This window comes from Cryptotermes secundus, unplaced genomic scaffold (assembly GCF_002891405.2).
Source record: "Cryptotermes secundus unplaced genomic scaffold, Csec_1.0 scaffold573, whole genome shotgun sequence".
Classification (NCBI taxonomy): Eukaryota; Metazoa; Arthropoda; class Insecta; order Blattodea; family Kalotermitidae; genus Cryptotermes; species Cryptotermes secundus.
The window spans coordinates 1062006-1080836 of record NW_019738880.1 but is presented as its reverse complement, the minus strand read 5'-3'; the positions used below and the strand labels follow the sequence as shown (position 1 = coordinate 1080836).

The window sequence follows — 18831 nt, the reverse complement described above, 5'->3', positions numbered from 1 at the left end:
GTGTCAAGTAGTGTTACGGGTCTAGATATCTTTTTTGAAGTTACACTGGAAACTTACAGAATTCAAATCCTTTCTGGGATAGAAAAGAAGCAGTAGCTAGAATCCACCATGTCAAATATTTGGCTTAAATTGCAGCTTTGGAAACGTAAGCCTGCACCTGGGTCCCGTCCTACAGATCGCTAGAAGAGTAAAAGCACATCATAGGCATGCTGAAGATTTATAACACAAAGTTATATGTTTGCAGAAATCCACTTACAGATCCCATCAATGCTACTGTCGAATAGGGATCCATATTGGTTTACGTGGCATGGAAGCTACGCAGAAGTAATTCTCACTGCAATGTTAATGCGTGCTGCAGTAAGCAAGATATACAGGACCGTACCCCCTGGAGAGTTCGCCAGAATATTGGAAGACCCGAGTTTGTGAATTCAATTCCCTGCCTAGTGCCTGCTGGGAGGAAACGACATTGCAGTTCCGGACGCGACGAAGTGATGACAGAAGGAATACAATTATACCTTCACGCTGAAATCTGCGTCATCTTGCCACAAATTACTGACAGTTTCTCTCTTGTTTTCTCAATTATTATTTCAGTCATTCGATGACACGTGTATTCACTAATTTGGGTTATTCATTCATTCAATCATCAAACTGCATAAAATGTAATATCCTGTAGAATCTTTTTTTTTCTTTCGATTTTACCTTGGAATTAGTCGTATTTGTGACGGATTTATAGATCCACATTTTCATGACCTCGGCACTAGTTGAAGGTTAGTGATCATCTTCACGCCCTTGCCTCTTTTTACTGAGGAACGAGCCCCGGTACACGTCTGATAAGAGGCTGGGTGGGCCCCAGAGCCGGTTTGAACGCTGTGGAGAAGAGAAAATTCTTGACCCTACCAGGACTCAATTTTCCACACAACCCCCTCCCCCCCGGTCGTCCAGCCCATTTTCCCATATGTCCTCATGGCGTGGTGCTTAAATACTCATAAGCACAAAACAACTTTACCTTTACCTGCATACCTACATAAATCTTGTAGCCTTGGGAGTTTAAGTCCAGGAGAGTTGTGTGCAATAATTAAGTACAGGCCATCTGATGAAATTAAATTTGTGGGAAAAAAAGCAGTATGTTTGAATTGACTATTAATTTTATTGTTTCGTTTCTGTTTTCGAAATGTATATTTAACATTCAGATGTCTGTGCAGTTTCTTCACACCACCACATACATTTACATGTTATTGCTGTTAATAGGATATGTTTCGCTCTACACTGTGACCATCATCATGTACATTCTGATATTTCCCGTGAGCTAATGTATTGTTCGTAATTGTATTGAATTTATTTTGAAAAGAGAAAAATTAGCCTTTTAAAAACTGAATTTCTTGTGAATAATACATTAATATTCAGTTCATACCTCACAGGAAACACATTACATCTCAGCTACGAAGACAAACCGGTTAATGCGGTTTTTTTTTCTGTGGGGACGTTATTTGCTGTGAGAACTATATGAAACACAAAAGTATACCTTGCGAGCAGAATGTAGAATTTAGTGTATTAAAGAACGTGGTAGGCATAAATCCACCGGGCTTTGAAGGTGTCAAAAAAGATTTAAAAACCGGACTGACCATAAACAGTTTAAGACGTATAAAGAATTAGAAACAAAACTCATGGTGAACAAAATTTAATATAAAACTGTTTAGGTTCAACGTGTCAACTGAATACATAGTAACAGACCCCCGGAACAATTAAGGAGTCACAACCAACATTGTTCACGGAACGGGGGGAAATATTCGAAGAGTTTCCTGGACCGATGAGGTCAGAACGGGCCAAAAAATGGCTCAACTCCATGACTGATAAACGATAGTGATGATGCTGCACAAGGGATTTATATTTTTTTTTTTATGCACGGAGGAGTTAATTTTATTTTTATAATGACTTGTCATTACGTGTATATTCTCTTGTAAATTTGTAGGAGGCGTGGATTTGTCTGATGAACTGTAGTCATGCCATTGAAATTACGCATACAGCCGGAGACAGGATAAATAGTACAAGTAGGGATAATAGATTTTGGAATTAGAATATAGAATCAACATAATTAGTAGCTTTCTGCTTGCCGTACGTGATCCGATGAATAAAGATGCATCCAATTAGTGCTCTGAATATACTGGGCGACAAATTGTGGAAAAGTTCGTGCACAGAAAATGAATATTCAGCGTTTTCTCTGTATAAGAGGAGGGAAAAATTTAAGGTACACTCACCCATCAAAAATAATGAACAAAATATTCTTGTGAAAGTCTCATCTATATGATGAATTGGTTGTATCTGCGTACACGCGCTGTGTTTTCTTTCATTTTCTGAATGACAGTCATTACGTCTAATTACTCCATCTACATTCTGTTGGAATCTTAAATTGTAAAACAAAATAAAATTATAGACTTTCCTTGTCTTCTTCTCTTAATTATGATAAAGTGACTTCCATTCCTTTATAAACTGATACAGCCTACCTTACAAAGAACCATTACTACTGTAAGTAGAACTAGCTTCTTCATTTACTCGAAATCATAATTCCGTTATGAAGAAGTCAGTGAGCCTGGTCTCCGAAACATTATAATTAAATACAGTAGTCACGATAAAAACAAGGTCTGTCGGATTTATCAGTCCAGTGATTGAAATTAGCTCTTTCTAAGGGGCCCAACTGAGTAGGTGTCTTCTCCATCCTTCACCTGAGGATGGAATCAGGTCTAGTTTCCGAAACGTCATGTTTTCTGTTCTCTATAATACCGGATGATAGATAAATCCAAAAACTATCGTCAAACCATTTAGAATCAACGATAAATTTATTTGACCAGAATACAAGTAAACAAGGAAAGTATCACTGAATACAGACTTCCCATAAACGAAGAATTATATACCATCTGCTGCCTCAAATATTGCAAACACATTAATATGTGTATTAACTGGTAATATTAGATTCGACTTCCTCGTAAACAAATTAATGTACTCCTGTATAGACTGATACCTAGTCAGTAGTCTCATAAAACAGTTAATCACACAACAAACTAAAGTGCAACTCCTGTCAGTATTGGCAATATCTGACATCCCCATAAACTCCAATAAACTAAATCCTTGTAGTTCAGGATTCCTAGCACTGCAAAATGTAATGTGCGCGTATGTTCAGTTTCACTGAAGTCCGAACAAACCCCCACCCCAGTATGTTTGTGGTTTAGGATGTCTGATAAATCGATACCCCCTCCCCCCAAAGAAAAATGTGAAATTGAGAGAGAGAGAGAGAGTGAGAGAAGGGAACAGAGATTAAATTCGCTATCTCCATTGAATCCTTCTCCACATGTGAACTCGTGACAGAGCAGATTTTTGTCCCCTGCTTGTGAACTCTATATTGTGGGTGAGGGAACCTCGAAACTCAACTAAAACTCTCCTGGGCTCTCTACTACACTTCACTGCACTCTTCACTGACCCCACGGAAAACACCTATTGTTGTTCACAGTTCCGTTGCTTAGAAACGGATTTCATAACACCGGTGTTCTAATTTTGTTTGGCGCGGACGACATAGAAAACATAGCCTCCTCTGTTGTTGCGTAACCTAACAACGGACTGTTCATCAAGAATGTGTCTTCGCGGGAACTCGTTTACCAGCTCGTTGTATAGCAATGGGTTTACATGTAACATTATAATAATGTTATTATTGTTATTAACGCCGTATTCCTCAATTCTAAGACCCCTGCGATTATGACACTCAGTATTACAAACCCAAGAGTGAGTTTCATTTAATCGATGAAAACTAAAATTAAATTCGCCCAGCACTTCAAATGTCACTCAGATTGTGGCAGCTTAGGTTGTGACACCGTGTAGTATTGTAGACGGAAAGACGTTTCGGAAGAAGATGCAGTCCCCGCCTTCATTGAAGTTTGAGGCAGAATGTTCTTCCGAAATGTCGGTATTCGCCTGCAAGACTGTACGGTGAATAATCACCACCGTGAATATCTAGGTTCTCGTGTTTAAGTAGCAGTTATTTTATCGAAATCCATTCGGTAGTTCTGCACCGCGCGATGGGCAAATGCGACAGTTTTATGCACATCGCGTGAAACAGATACGAAATGAGGGCCGCGAATTTTCTTCATTCATTTGGGACCATACTGTGTACAGGCATTTTCTCACTCTCCCCTAACGATCTTACCTCGGGCCGTCGCCTAAAAACAGGGGTTGACCTTACAGCTTCAACAATTCATTAATGTTACTTTGCCTCTCGCTTGTATTTCCAGTTGTTATAGAAGCAACTTCAGCTGACATTTAGCCTTGTTTACGATAAGTTATCAACTTGTCTGTTTCATTGTCTTACCCTACGGTAAGTTTCTGTCGCGTCAGAGAAAATCTGTGTTCTATTGCAGTTCTCCTTTTCACATAGTAAACCACTTTGACAGTAATTACCTGAGAGTTTCTCAGCAAGAGAACAGCTGTTCCAGTCCTTGTATTGTTAATCAGATGCTGCCCTGCAAATGGCATAATTGTAGCTGCTTGCTATCAGCTCACAAACTAGAATATGATTAATTGTTCTGTATAAATCATAACTCACGCTAGAATCCTATGTCAGCTTTCAAAATGGACAGTAAGAAAGCTCTTATTGTTTTCATTATGAAAAGCTTAATAATTTTTGGTCTGCGCAAAATATTATTAGGGCGATAAAACCATGTATCAAGCTTGGGAGATAAGAAAAATGCATATATAATTTTGGTAGGAATACAGAAAGAAAATCTAAATACGGATGGGAGGTTAATATTAGAATTGTAATTAATTTTTAAAAACCGTACTTAAATACGCATGTTTACTACATAAGAATATTTCGTTTAGCAAACGCAGCTGCAGTTTAAGGGTTCAATTTTTCATTTTTACTTATTGGCATTTACTGGTATGTTAAATTAATATTGAAAATAAAGTATATAATTTATTTTGATATTATGATGGTGTTATATATATCATGTCTAGTTTATTCTGTCTGAATGGTCGGAAAATATGGAAATCCATTTGAAAACTTTAAAAAGATTGTAAAGAAAAAGGTAAAGCTATTCCTGTAACAGACTGTGAATTCCCGTAGGCTTGTGAGACATCGAGGCTCCCACATTTTCTAGACAATCGGCTCACAGATGGGGGTTATGTTGTCAGCTTTAAGCTCCGGCTGCCCTTTACCACCAGGAAAATTCCTGGTACTTATTTCTGTTAGAGGCTGAGCCGAACCCAGGAAAATAGTGAGGCTAGAAGGATTAAGCCGATTGAAAAATCCAGTGACCTCAGATGCTATTGTTTGTAGTACTGTTACAGTTGGAAATGCCTTGAGCTTCAACCGTGTAGCAAAGTAAGCCTACACAGAAGTGAATACTTTATTTCTATTTCTACAACGATCTCGTCAAATGTTTCGAAGATATAACACGCGAGTTCCATCAGAATTTTGGGTGAATTCATGAGATCTGATTGGATGTAGAAGACAGAGGTCGTCCAAGACCTGAATGAGTTGCTCTTCATTACTGTATTTATATGGGTCGAATAAGGTTAGGCTATTATACAGCTTGAGAAGGATGCAAACTGTGTTTTGGAATGTGATGCCCTTTAATCTGGTCGTTTACCGACGTTTCGGAGAAATGTACATTTTCTATTTTTAAGGTCGCACAATAAGCGAAACATGCAACAAGAAGAGACACTTCTGGTCACATCCCAGAAGACAGGACCCTTCATGGACACCGCCGCGGGAAACTCATATCCAACAGTTTGGAAGAAGTCTCTGTGGTCTAGTGGTCACAGTTCCTGGCTACAGATCCAGAGATCCCGGGTTCGATTCCCGGCGCTACCAGATTTTCTGAGAAGTAGTGGGTCTGGAACGGGGTCCACTCGGCCTCGTGATGATAATTGAGGAGTTATTTCAAAGTAGTAGCGACTCCGATCTAGAAAAACGAAATCAACGGTCGTAGGGATCCGTTGCGCTGACCACGCAACACCCTCTATCCCCTAAAGTTGGCACTAACTTCGCCGACAAGCGGCGGTCGCTCGGTCGGCATAGTTCGCTTGCGGAGTGTTTTTTCTTCATTTGGAAGGAACGGCAGGAATTCTGTTGTCGGTAAGGCGCACAGACGCCTGTTAAGTCACAAACGTGTCATGTATACCGAACGTGATTTGCTTTCTTTGCCGCTGACTCGGGAGCGGAGAGCGATCCATGGACGTGCTGATGTCGCCAGGCTTAGGTTCACTGAACCACAAGCAAATTTTGGCTTTAAAATGTGGCAGCATGCACTGCAATTACATGAGGGGATTCAGGGAGGTTTAAAATATTTTGGAAATGAGGACGATAAATCCCAGGATTTACTTTTGGGAAACCATGGAAGGGAACTGGATCTTATGTAACCGTTCTTTGGTTCTACTAGCTCCTGTAGAGAAATTCAACTCCTCTCAGGCCGTGTTGACTGGCCACGACTTGGGTGGTTAGTGGGGCTTTCGGCGTAGGGAAGTCACCTCAACACCAATTAACTGTTTGGAGTCTTTATTCAATCTGCACTCTTTAAATGGTAATTGCACCGCAGTGACACACTTCACAGATAAATGGATGTAGGTTTCCTTACTGTTTACTAAGATACGCAAGTCAATGGTCACTACAGAGTGTAGATACGGGGATCAGAACACGTGTACCCCCGGTGAATGTAAATTTCAGAGAGTCCTCCCGTCAAGCAAGCTCTGAATGGTAAATATTTGTCCTCTGAATGGTAAATATTTGTCCTGGTTACCCAAAATTCGGACCTCCCACTTCAGATTATGATTGGCTGGACCAGGCAGGCTGGGAGGTTGCTTATCTTCCTCTTCCAATTAGAAAAGCGAATATCCACGAGTGTAAAGTTTAGGAGTGAACTTCGTCACTTGCTGCGTGGCTGTCAAACTGCGATTTTGGGGGTAGCAGAAACGACGCTGCTAAAATTATGACTTCCTCTGTCAAGTTTAGAATTTCTAAAGGACTCGGCCTTGTGTTACGCATTAACTTGACTGATTTACGGATGGGCAGCTGGCTTCAAGCTTTACCCAAGTCACTTGCTGCGTGTCTCCGGGGGGAGGGAGGGAATCTCAAATTGTGAGACGAAAGTGAGGAATTTCGCAGAACCCTAACAATACACAAAACGTCAATTGACCATCCCATTAACTGGACAGTTACACTTAATATTAAGTTATAATTTTGGAGAAACAAACCCAGAAAATGGTACTTCAGTCTTATAATCCAATTTATATATATTTTTTATCTCTCAGCTCCTGTATATCTCTATGAGGTTGGATAGCTCAGTCGCTCTAACGACGGGGTACAAGCTGGACGGCTGGGGTTCGATTATCGGCGGAGTCAAGAAAATTTTCTTTTCTCCACAGCGTCCAGGTTCACCCAGCATCCTACCCAATGGGTACGGGGGGGGGGGCTTATTCTCCAGTGGTAAAGTGGCCGGGGAGTGAAGCTGACCACTCACCTCCTCACGCCCGTTTAAGAATGATAGAGCTATACTTCCACTCCGCGACACGTCTTCATGGGACGGAGCTTAATTAAGTACGGAGACAATTTTACTTTCCCTCTTTACATTTAATTTTTAAACTTATTAGTTTTGTCAGTTACAAAACTGTGTTGGCATACGGAAGTGAAGTCTGGGATATTAGATACACAGATGAAAACGTTATCGGAAAAGAAATGAAATGTGCGCGAACAAAATGAGATTTCCTAAGAACTGAAACCAATCTTCAAATTTATATAAAATTACGGAAGAGGATAGAACATGTAAGAAGCAGGGATAAAGAACACCAAAACAGATTATACGAACAACATACAAAGCTAAGGTCAGGGGAAACATTTGAAGACGCCGATTGAAACCATAACAAGGCGTATGGACTTGCTACTTGCAATGACTCACACTGAAAATACAATACATTTTCCATAGAAGAGAAAAGTAAAGCTTAACGTTATAGTGTTCTGGCATGTAATGTTGTGTAGACTTGTAGATGTACAACAACGTTTCGGTGGATCGTAGAGCCTCCATTTACAGAACCGAGGAGTGGGGCAAACTGGAAAGTACTCGTATCCAGAAGCAGGCAGACAGCAGAGCCGGTCCTCCGAGATATGTGTGATTCATACCAGTCTATACGGTGTTACATCATAGTCGAGAAGACTTTTAATCACACAAGCCTGTCTAGAGGTAACGATCTAGGTGGGTACTGGCGAAATCCTGGGTTCGAATCTGGTTCGAATTGCTGGATTTACTGAATGAGGTTTTCTTGTGGATTCCCTCAGTCCGTCAAAGCAAATGCTGGTGTAGTACTTCCGTTAGGCCACGACCGCTTCCGTCTAAATCCTTTCCAATTCGTCATTCATATCATCCGGTCCTGTATAGGTTCGATGCTGTAATCGTTGTAGTACAAAGCACAAAGGGAAGGAAGATTGTAGTTTGGAGATATTCAGTAGCACTGTTTTATTAGCTTTAAGTTAGCGATAGCCTCTTCATTCAGATGCCATTTGGGAGGGGGGATGTACACCTCACGTGTCACTTACAGACAATCTCCGTGTTTTTAGTTCGCAAGCGAACTATGCCGACAGAGCGACCGCCGCTTTTCGGCGAAGTTAGTGCCAAATTTAAAGGATAGAGGGTGATGCGTGGTCAGTACAACGAATCCCCACGGCAGTTAATTTCGGTTTTCTAGACAGGATCCGCTATTTCCTTGAATTGGCTCCTCAGTTATCCTCACGAGGCTACCAGAAAACATGGTAGCGCCGGGAATCGAACCCGGACCTCTATAGCCAGGAACTCTGACCACTAGATCACAGAGGTGGTCACACATGTCACTTAGGAAAGTAAATTTTCTTTTCTGAGACTAACCCAATTTTTTTTTTTCCAGTGAAGATCAAAACGCCATTCTTTATGAGCCTTTCCTCCTTAAGGTTGCCTACGTATGACGCACCCTGTTTCATAGAGCAGTTATCCTTTACTCGAGTCGAGTATTTTGTTAGCATCAATTGCAGGAAGACGCTTGCTGTGACGCAACACAGGCACGCTTTCTGTTCCCGGTTCCTATTGCACGTCACAAATAGCCTCGACCTCAGCCACCGTATATAGGTCACGTGTGGCGGTTTCACTTTTGATGCAGCCTTTTTAATAAGAATTTTATCCATTTTTTAGTTGCGGTGGCTTCGCTCTCACCCTGCTTTCTTGACTTGGTCCCCTCTGCATTCTTGCGGTTTCTAAAGATGAAAGTTTCCCTTTAAGTGTGACAGGATCACTTGAAGTAGAAATGTGCTGGAGAGAATTTAAAAAGTTGCAAGCATAGAAATGTTTCAAAGCTGTGAGATTGAGGTTTTAGCGGCAGTGACTTCTACCAGGATGTTACGTCATGTAGACTGCTAGATGTTTACTGATGTTTGTAGGAATGTATTGCCTCCATTTCCAAGGTCGAAGTGAAAGCCAAGCAAGCAGTAACATAGACTTTGCTTGCAGTTCGATTGGCTTGTTGCTCTGCGTTCCGGATATGTGTATGAACTTATGTATTTACGTCATAAGCATGAAGATACATAGACCGTTAAAAATGAACAAGGTTTCATGTTCTGTTTTAAGTAAAAATAATTTCTTAAAAAATGAATTTGCTTGTGTAACGTGCATCCGTCTTTCTGTGTAGCCTTAATTTTTAGTCTAGTTTCTTCTTTTGTGGGGCACGGAGTACCGTAGTTAGTTGAGGCATTAAGTTGGGTTTGAGTCTCGATGAGGTGATTTTTTTTTCAATTGACCTAATCCTTCCGGCCGCACTATGGCCCTGGGGTCGACTCAGCCTCTAACAGAAATGAGTACCAGGAATCTTCCTGAGATAAATGGCAGCCGGCGCGTAAGTTTGGCAACATTACCGCCATCTGTGAGCCAATTTTCTAGATAATGTGGACCCTCAACCTCTCACAACCCTATGGGTCTCTATGGCCTGTTACAGGGATAGTTTTACCCTTTTTTCTTCTTTTGAAGAGAAAGAAGCAAGCTTGTGAAATCGCCTTTCTGTCTGTCTGTATATCCCCCTAACTTTTAGAGTTAGGAGGCTTACGAGATTACAGTGTTTGCACTTTCTGAGTTACCGGAAAGTACCAGTTGCTATAGTATGCTGATGCTTCGAGTATAGGCTGCTTGACAGAACTTGACAGCAGTAACTGAAAGGGGAGTAGGCGCAGCATCCCCTGGGGTTATATTTCGGGACAAGGGCATTAGATTTCCGCAGAGAATCCTAACTGATTACAGAATTTCTCAGTCACGGAGAGGGGAAATTGTATTGGCTCTACGTGTACAAGAAATATATGAATTTTTTAGACGTACAAATTCAGTAATTTTCACATGACTTTTGCTATGCTAAAGAGACGTCTGAATAGGTAAATTCCAACTTACGTTGGAATATTTCGTTCACTTTTGAAAAGCATGAAATTGAACAAACCGATCGAATCCTCCCCCAGTCTGCATTGCGATAAAAGTGGAGATCCTGGGAGCAGCAGTTACCTGAGGGCTGAAAATTTTACGTAACAGAAGCGGAGGTACTAAGAGGTAACGAAAGAATTAAGCACTACATCATTAAGGCGTATAGGGGAGTGGATGTATAGACCCACATTTTCTTGATCTCGGTACTAGTTAGAGCTTCTTTACCACCGTGGAAAGATCCCCCAATACCCATTGGATAGGAGGCTGGAGAATAGAAAGTTCTTGGCTGGTTTACAAGAGTTTGTATTTGTATCCGACGTCATATTATCTGAAATTTTTCAAAAGTTAACGCGACGCAAGTGCTTGGATAGTGCAGAGGGACTTGTGTTTCGGAATTAATGAAGAGTGTACATGAAGGAAGCAGTCTTCTGGGATTTGGCACCGTGTATATGTGGTGTTAACCGACGTTTCGGAGGAACGTATCGCCTCCATCTTCAGGGTAGAGGAAAAATATAAGAAATCTGCAAGCGAAGAGACCGTGAGAACCGGTAAAAGCAGACTGTCTGCTTTTATTTTTCTTCTACCCTGAAGATGGAGGCGATACGTTCCTCCGAAACGTCGGTTAACACCACATATACACGGTGCCAAATCCCAGAAGACTGCTTTCTTCATAGTCACCGCCGTGAAAGCCTCAAATCTTACAAGAGTGTACATGTTTCCTGGCCACTCATCTTATGCATGTAAATTCGCAGATTGTTCTTTTAGCTTAAACAATGAGATTTTCTGTGTTCACAAGGAAACTAGAGACAAAATTGGTTTATTAGAGTGAATTTCGTGTCATCGAGTGCAAGAATTTCGATGTTATGTGTGCTCCTTTTCACCACGGAACGGCATGTCCTCGGGATGCATTACGAGGAGACGTCCTCCAGATGAGGAGTGTACCTTCAAATTAAGAAAAAAACTCTGTGGCTTGTGTCCGCAAGCGAACTATACGGACCGAGCGACCGCCGCTTTTCAACGAAGTTAGTGTCAAATTTAGCGGATAGAGGGTGTCGCATGATCAGTGAAATGAATCCCCACGGCCGTTAATTTCGGTTTTCTAGACCTAAGCCGCTATTTCCTTGAAATAGGTGCTCAATTATCCTCTCGACGCTGAGTGGACCCCGTTCCAGACCCACTACTTCTCATAAATCCTGGTAGCGCCAGGAATCGAACCCGGGACCTCTAGATCTGTAGCCAGGAACTCTGAACACTAGACCACAGAGGCGGCCGGGTACCTTCAGATATATTTAATAATCCGTCTAGGATACCCGACAAGGAGTGTTCCTCCATTTTGGGTTTTGGGCGTAGGGATAACATTTAGACATAATAAACCACATTGTTATTAAATGTTACGGATGACCTCTTAGTCAACGTATACAGAATTATGAATTTGCATGAAGTTTTGTATGGGTGTGAAACTTGGTCTTTCATATTAAGGTTAGAACAGGAGGAGAATATTTGGGGGATGAAATGGTAGAAAGCTTGAAAAAACGCATATTGAGGGACTTCATGACGTGTGCCCTTAGTCAGGTATTATTAGATGATGAAGTCCAGGACGAGATGGACATGTATATTAGGAGGAGTGCGTATAGCTTTTTGGAAGAAAACCCCGAAGGGAGAAGTCCCCTGGGAAGATCTAGACGTAGATGAGAAGATAATATTAAACTGGACCTCAGATATATATATGATGGTAGTGTAAACAGAGCAACGAAAGTTCGGGTTCTATAATTTTTTTTGGAAATTGAGTACAATCAACTTTTGTCTTTTTAAGAACTATTCAGCCTCAAATGATTTAGCGCTCTAAGCCCCCTGATTACTCTGCGGTTTCTCTTGTGAATGCAGTCTATGCATTTGTACTCTCTACGTAGCCTGAGCTACCCATTCTAATTAGCCATCTTGAGGAGTCTTGAGACGCTTAGTTCAGTGCCGTATTTCTGTGGGCCAAGCGCATTGCAGATTAATCTTCTGGATCTGAGTGCAGGGACAACAATGCAGACAGAGCTTGATATATGGCTGCTCCATCACATGAAGCTCTAACAAACGCAACACGCATCACTAGACACAGAAGGTATTCTGTATTTCAGCTGCTCCAGGAATAAAGGTGCCTCATAGTCAGTTAATGACTTAGGTAGACCTCACACCGGCATGCATCAAGACACGGTGTCTGCGACATGACGCAAAAGAAGAAGCAGAGTTGAAACGAATTAGATTATGAAAACCGCCGCACATCGGTCTGAGTCATGATGCTGACGTCAGCTCCATGCTGACGAATCACGAATGAAGCAAGACTCGGCATTTTCCTTTTCTGTGCGTCAAGACTCGGACATCAATACTCAAGGAACAGCACCAGTGTACAGTATCAGCATCACGTCATGTCATCAACTAGAGAAGATGTGATGACGCAGACACGGGCTACTTCATTGTGCGGACTCGAGTCTGAATCACGAATGAAGCAAGACTGCGTCTTATGTCTTGATGCTTGTCTTGACGCAGTTAGTGTGCGGCCGCCCTTAGACTCTTATGTCACCGTTAGAAATATCCTAGAACTACTTTCTAAGGTACTTTTGGTGTTCATACGCCGATGGAAGATGCTGATGTACACGTACGTACACAGGATTCTTCTTCCGTGAGGCTGCCTACATGAAGAATGACGTAAAGGATGCATTTAAGTATCTCAGTATTCTATAGTGAGTGGATGTGAGGCAACTCAGCATTCCCTGATCGCTGGAGCACGATTCAGAGCGTTTGAGGGAGAGCAATTGAGTGCCAAATTGGGCTGCGTATATCACATAGAAAGACCAGCAGTTCCTAGCAACAGGGAGTGGGTGCAACACTGGTGTATTCTGCACCTTCGATCCTTGAGGATAATGTTCGTTCCGAGATAATGAGGATAATGGAGGCATGTCCAAATGTATAGCGCAACCTTTTAAATTCTGAAGAAGGCAACTCTGCAGAAAACTCCTTCCCCAACAGAGGTGTAAGCGAAATGTGTATTTCGTATCGTCTCTCCTACCTTTCTTCGCCATGTTTACACAAGGGAAACTCTAACAACATTAAATTTTGGGCAATTCAAAGATGTTCCTTCAGGTGCACAGGTTGTATTGGCCGGACAGGTTCGTGAATTTAAGCAGGCGTACGTTTAAAACCTACCAATCAATAGATGGCCAACATGTGTTGCTAATATGTGTCCATCAACCAGAAGACCATAATTTCAATCGTGTCAGGAATGAACACTTCAGTTATCTTTTAAGATTTGGCAGTCATTTCCGAGGTTCTCCTGCTTGTAAATCCCACTGACGAGTGTCTCGAGAAGTGTATAAACATTTCAGTAAAGAAGGATATAGAAGCATTATCTTGCATTCTGTCTATCGTCTTAGTCATTTTTAAGTTATACGATTATTTTCGGAAGATGTAACTGCTTGCATGATCAGGCGTAAAAGAGTAAAGTATCCTAATCAGCTTGGCCCATTATAAATTGCTAGTTTCGATGCCAGGTGTCCTCCTAACGTGTCCAACTTAACTGGATCATCTCCCCTTTTACATAAGATAATGGCCGGGATAGCTCAGTCGGTATAGCGACTGGCTACGGGCTAGAGGACGGAGGAGTCGGAGTTCGAGTCCCGATGGGGATACAATTTTCTCTTCTCAATGTCGTCCAGAACGTCTCTGGGGTTCACCCGACCTCCTATACAGTGGGCACCGAGAGCTATTTCCTCGGGGGTAAAGCGTCTGGAGCGTGAAGCTGACCACTCACCTCCAACTAGTGCCGAGGTCAAGAAAATATGGATCTATACATCCACACCCAATACGCCTTCATAGCATAGTGCTTAATTAGTTAAACACAGGGACAATATTAACTTTTACCTTTGTAATGGGAGCTATTCCATCTCTCGAAAGGCACTTGGTAAGACACTACTCTGTTTACAAAAGCCGCATCAAACCATCACACCTTCCCATCTCATTTTGCGTTGCACTAAACCAGGAAGCAGCTGTATTTACCTGTCGTCTTCTCTTCCTCATTTCGCAGAACGTCTCCATCCTGGTGGTACTCCTCTACAGCTGGAGGATCGGCGTCAATGTCAAGAAATACGCCGACCTGGAAGACGTCTATTACGGTACGTAAAACAGAACTTCACTTTGTGTCTCGCATTCTGAGAGTCAATGGAGTGTTAGTCTCATCGCAAATGAACACGTGGCCTCTGTGGCACAGAATGTCCTCAGCTCCTCTGTTTCAAGAAAACGGCAGTGGTCATAGGTCATATGATAACCGTCATATAAACCTATAATAGAAACTCTAATTGCTTTTTTCCCCTTGGCCTTCACTACACGTTCCCACCGCAAGCGGTCGTTTTCGGATTATATGCAGCAGATTGGCTGAAACTTGCATAGGCTGTAAGCCATACCTCAAGCGGTTAGTCGCTGACTTCCCACCGCGGCGGCCCGGGTTCGATCCCAAGTCTGGTCAAGTGGGATTTGTGGTGGACAAAGTGGCGCTGGGGCAGGTTTTCTCCGAGTACTTTGGTTTCCCCTGCCATTCTTCATTCCACCAATTGCTCCACAATCACCCTCACCTATCATCTGGGGCTAGTACAATAGGCCAGAAGTGGCCACAGTACAAGGGACTTAGTCCCACCCCACTAGCAATAAAATAAACACAAATCCGTTAGAACCTGATGATGTACAGAAACGTTGATGAAGCAATAATGGAGTCAGTAGGATCCAGTCCAGTTTTAAATACATCTGAATACAATATAGCAGTAATAGCATTGATTTGCATCAAAATGAGGTATTGTGAGTACTGTCTGACATATATATACAGAGTGGTGTTTTTCACACTGGAACACAATATTACAAAAGTTTCTCCAAAATTGTCCTAACCCTCTAATACGTGAGTCTATTAGCATACTCAGTACTGTGTTCTCATTTACAAAGTCACCCTATATTGCATACGGAGCACGAGGTAGCGTAATTGGTTGAGGCACTGTGCTGGAAGGTTGCGGGTTCGAGGGACAATGAGATCATTGATTTTTTCCAATTTATCTAATCCTTCCAGCCTTAGTGTATCCCTGTGGTCGACTCAGCCTCTAACTGAAAAGAGTACCAGGAATATTCCTGGGGAGCAAAGGGCGGCCGGCACGTAAGGCTGACAACCTTACCGCCATCTGTGAGTCGATCATCTACAAAATGTGGGAGCCTCGACGTCTCACAGCCCCATGGGCGTTCATTGCCTGTTACAGGGATAGCTTTACCGTTTACCCTATACTGCATATTCTTGCATCGTTTCTTCTCGTTTGGGTCGAATCGGTGTCATCTCTTGCTTTAGGTTGTATATTAATATTGCTTTAATTTGGAAGGCTTAGTAGGGAGACTTTCTGGTGGTTTTCGTGCAAGAAGTGAGTCAGTTTTCCAAATTGTAAGAGATTTCCAACTTCATGTGTGTGCATATTTGCTACATCTCAACTGTGTACATACTAGTCCCAGCATTGTTTGAGAACCATGACATTACAGTGCATCATAATGTGTAGCAGAAGTAGATGTATACAAAACCAGTTACAACTGTTGATTGTAAATATCTGTATGCAGCTAAGGGCAGCATAAACGCCATCAATTGACCAACAAGTTGTCAATGCTTTATGGAACCCGAGGGTTTGTTAAGGCGTTCAAGAGAGACTTCCTTGGCAAGAAGTGGCTTGTGAAATCAATGTGAAACTACACGTACATTGTGTCGTGGTTGTATTGTACGTGTATTAACCCGTCGGGGAAGGGTGCTTTTTGGGAAGTTAAGAGTCGCTTAACTGCTTAAGGATATCTCCGAATGTTATGAAACCCGAAGTTTTATTTCCATGTTTACATGATAGTTAGATAGATAGATAGATAGATAGATAGATAGATAGATAGATAGATAGATAGATAGGTAGATAGATAGATAGCAAATATGTTTCTAATCCATTTTAAGCTTTCAACGTGTTCATAGATCGGTTCGTACCACGGATCATTAGTTCGCAATTTCTTGGTGTGAGAGCAATAAGAGAGGAAGGGAGAGACAGAAAGAAGTTTCAAGGTTAGAAGCCACGAAAGCGACAAAGTTGCCATCGGACTTACGAAACAAAAGTGGAAATTCATTGGTTTATGACATCACGAGATTCCACACGGCGCTAGAGTGAAAGCCACTGATCATAACAAAGGCGGATTGTATGAATAAACGTATAGTTATGAAAGGGAACAAAAGAGTGGAACATTATCAGACGCCGCAGTTACGACTTGTACACTTTAAGGCTGAGTTGTCTAACGCGCAGAACAAGCGATCGTGAAGCGGAAAGACTCGCAAGAAGAGGGTTTTTTGTAGCGAAAGTCTTCGCTTTGCAAGAATTCACCATCACACTTCGGAGCATTGTCAATGAAATTCCAGTTAATTTAGATATTCCATGTCCTGCCCACTTCCTCCTCCTTGACTTGATAATTTTAATTATACTTGGAGAACAGTACAAGTTATGAAACACCTCATTATGCAGTTTTCTCCAACCTCCTGTCATTCCATCTCTCTTCGGTCCAAATATTCTCCTCAACACCCTGTTCTCAGACACCCTCAGTTTTTGTTCCCCCTTTAATGTCAGAGACCAAGTTTCACACCCACAGAATCACAGGCAAAATTATACGAATTATTTTGTATATTGAATTTTTTTTAGACAGCAAACAAGAAGAAAGAAGGTTCTGGACTGAACGGTAGCGAGCATTAATAGAAATCAATTTCCTCATAATTTCCTTCTGAATCAGGTTTTTATGTGTTATAGTCATTCCCAAATATCTGAACTGTACCACATTTCCAAAACATTTGTTATCTATCTTTATGTCATGATTTTGCCCTGCATTTTGATTAGCAGACAGCAACATAAACTTAGTTTTCTCTGTGTGTACTTTTACACAATCTCCTTCCTAGCATCAATTTAAGTTTGTTTTTTTTTCTTTATGGTATCTATATTCACCCACTATATTCACAACATCACTGTAGGCCAACAGCTGATGCGTCTCATTTAATTTCAGTTCCTTGACTTTCCTAATGGAATATTCTAAAGCAACATTAAAAAGTAGTGGCGATAAAGCATCACCTTATTTTAGTCCATTCTGGATAAGAAAATTATCAGAAGTGATATAAATTATTGGGATACAGAATAATATGGCCGATTGTCTGGAGAAAATATGTGAGCATTTACGTCTCATAACCCTATGTGCCTCCACGGCTTGTTAAATGGTAGGTTTATCTTTTTGTTTTACCGTTTTCTCGCGACTCGAGCTCATAAATTCATCCTGTCACATGCCTAGTTAGAGATAGGTCTGTTCGGTTCAACCGGTGAAGGCCTCTTATTGTTCCAGGAGTGCAGATCGCCTACTTCGCGACCATCGGCACGCATCTCTTCATGGTGGTGCTAAGCATCGTCCTGCTCTTCGGCATATTCAAGGTACAGAACACAACAAAACTTGCATCATTTGGTATGTGTGGATTGCTGCTGTGGATTGGAGCTGACTTTAAGCAGTGTTGTTACTTAGATAGGATAAAATGGCTGAAGTGTAATGTGTAACTTCAGTAACCTCATGAAATCCATGGTCTTGGATATGGATGTCGAATTAAACAGGGTTGAAGTAGCTTCTTTTGATAGTGGGCTAATGGAAATTTGGGGCATGGAAACTGAAAGGATTCAGGCTGGTAGTTTTAAGAAGGTTTACGCCTCCTGTGATAAACGAAGGTTAATCTTAAATACGTTACCTTAAACAATGTGGTCTTGTTTCTTCTACCGCCATGTAGTTCGGAGGAAGTTTAATGTTACAGAGGAAAATATTGCTTTCATTTTCAGGGTTGAATACGATATAGGTCTATATAATACTGAACTGTAACGACAGCTCTCTGTTGTGTATCGCCTTCAGATTCCATAAAATGCTAGGAAGTTCTTGAGTAGCTCCACAATTGGCAGTTTCTCAAGAAGGGCTCAGCTCCACGAGTGAGTGAGCAAGGATAGACTGATGATTTATCAGGGTAAAATCTACCTCGGAACAAGATCTACTCCAGTGTCATACATTTATTAGGAATTTAACGTGAATTTACGCAAGGCAAGGCGAATGGATGCCAGAGCTTTAAACGCGAAATGTTCCGTTAATAGAGTGGCTGCAGTTGCACAAGTTCCTCTTGCCCCTCAAACGTGTCCGGTCCTTTGTCCAATTCAGTCTGGTATTTAGGAAAATCTAACTGCAGTTGGCATTGAATCAAGCCTACCAAACTGAACTTTCTTTCTTAGGAAGCTGACTGTCGCTCATTTAGGAAAGAAACCATCCG

At 41.6% G+C, this 18831-nt stretch overlaps 1 protein-coding gene across 1 annotated transcript in view; it reads left to right on the top strand.

Annotated features, from left to right (window-relative positions):
* The window catches only part of LOC111871212, a 151092-nt gene that overhangs the window by 82569 nt on the left and 49692 nt on the right, over nucleotides 1-18831 (top strand). The window contains exons 5-6 of the mRNA XM_023864138.2: nucleotides 14533-14620; nucleotides 17877-17962. Coding sequence (XP_023719906.1) covers nucleotides 14533-14620; nucleotides 17877-17962 — 174 coding nt within the window. The remainder of the gene's footprint in view (nucleotides 1-14532; nucleotides 14621-17876; nucleotides 17963-18831) is intronic.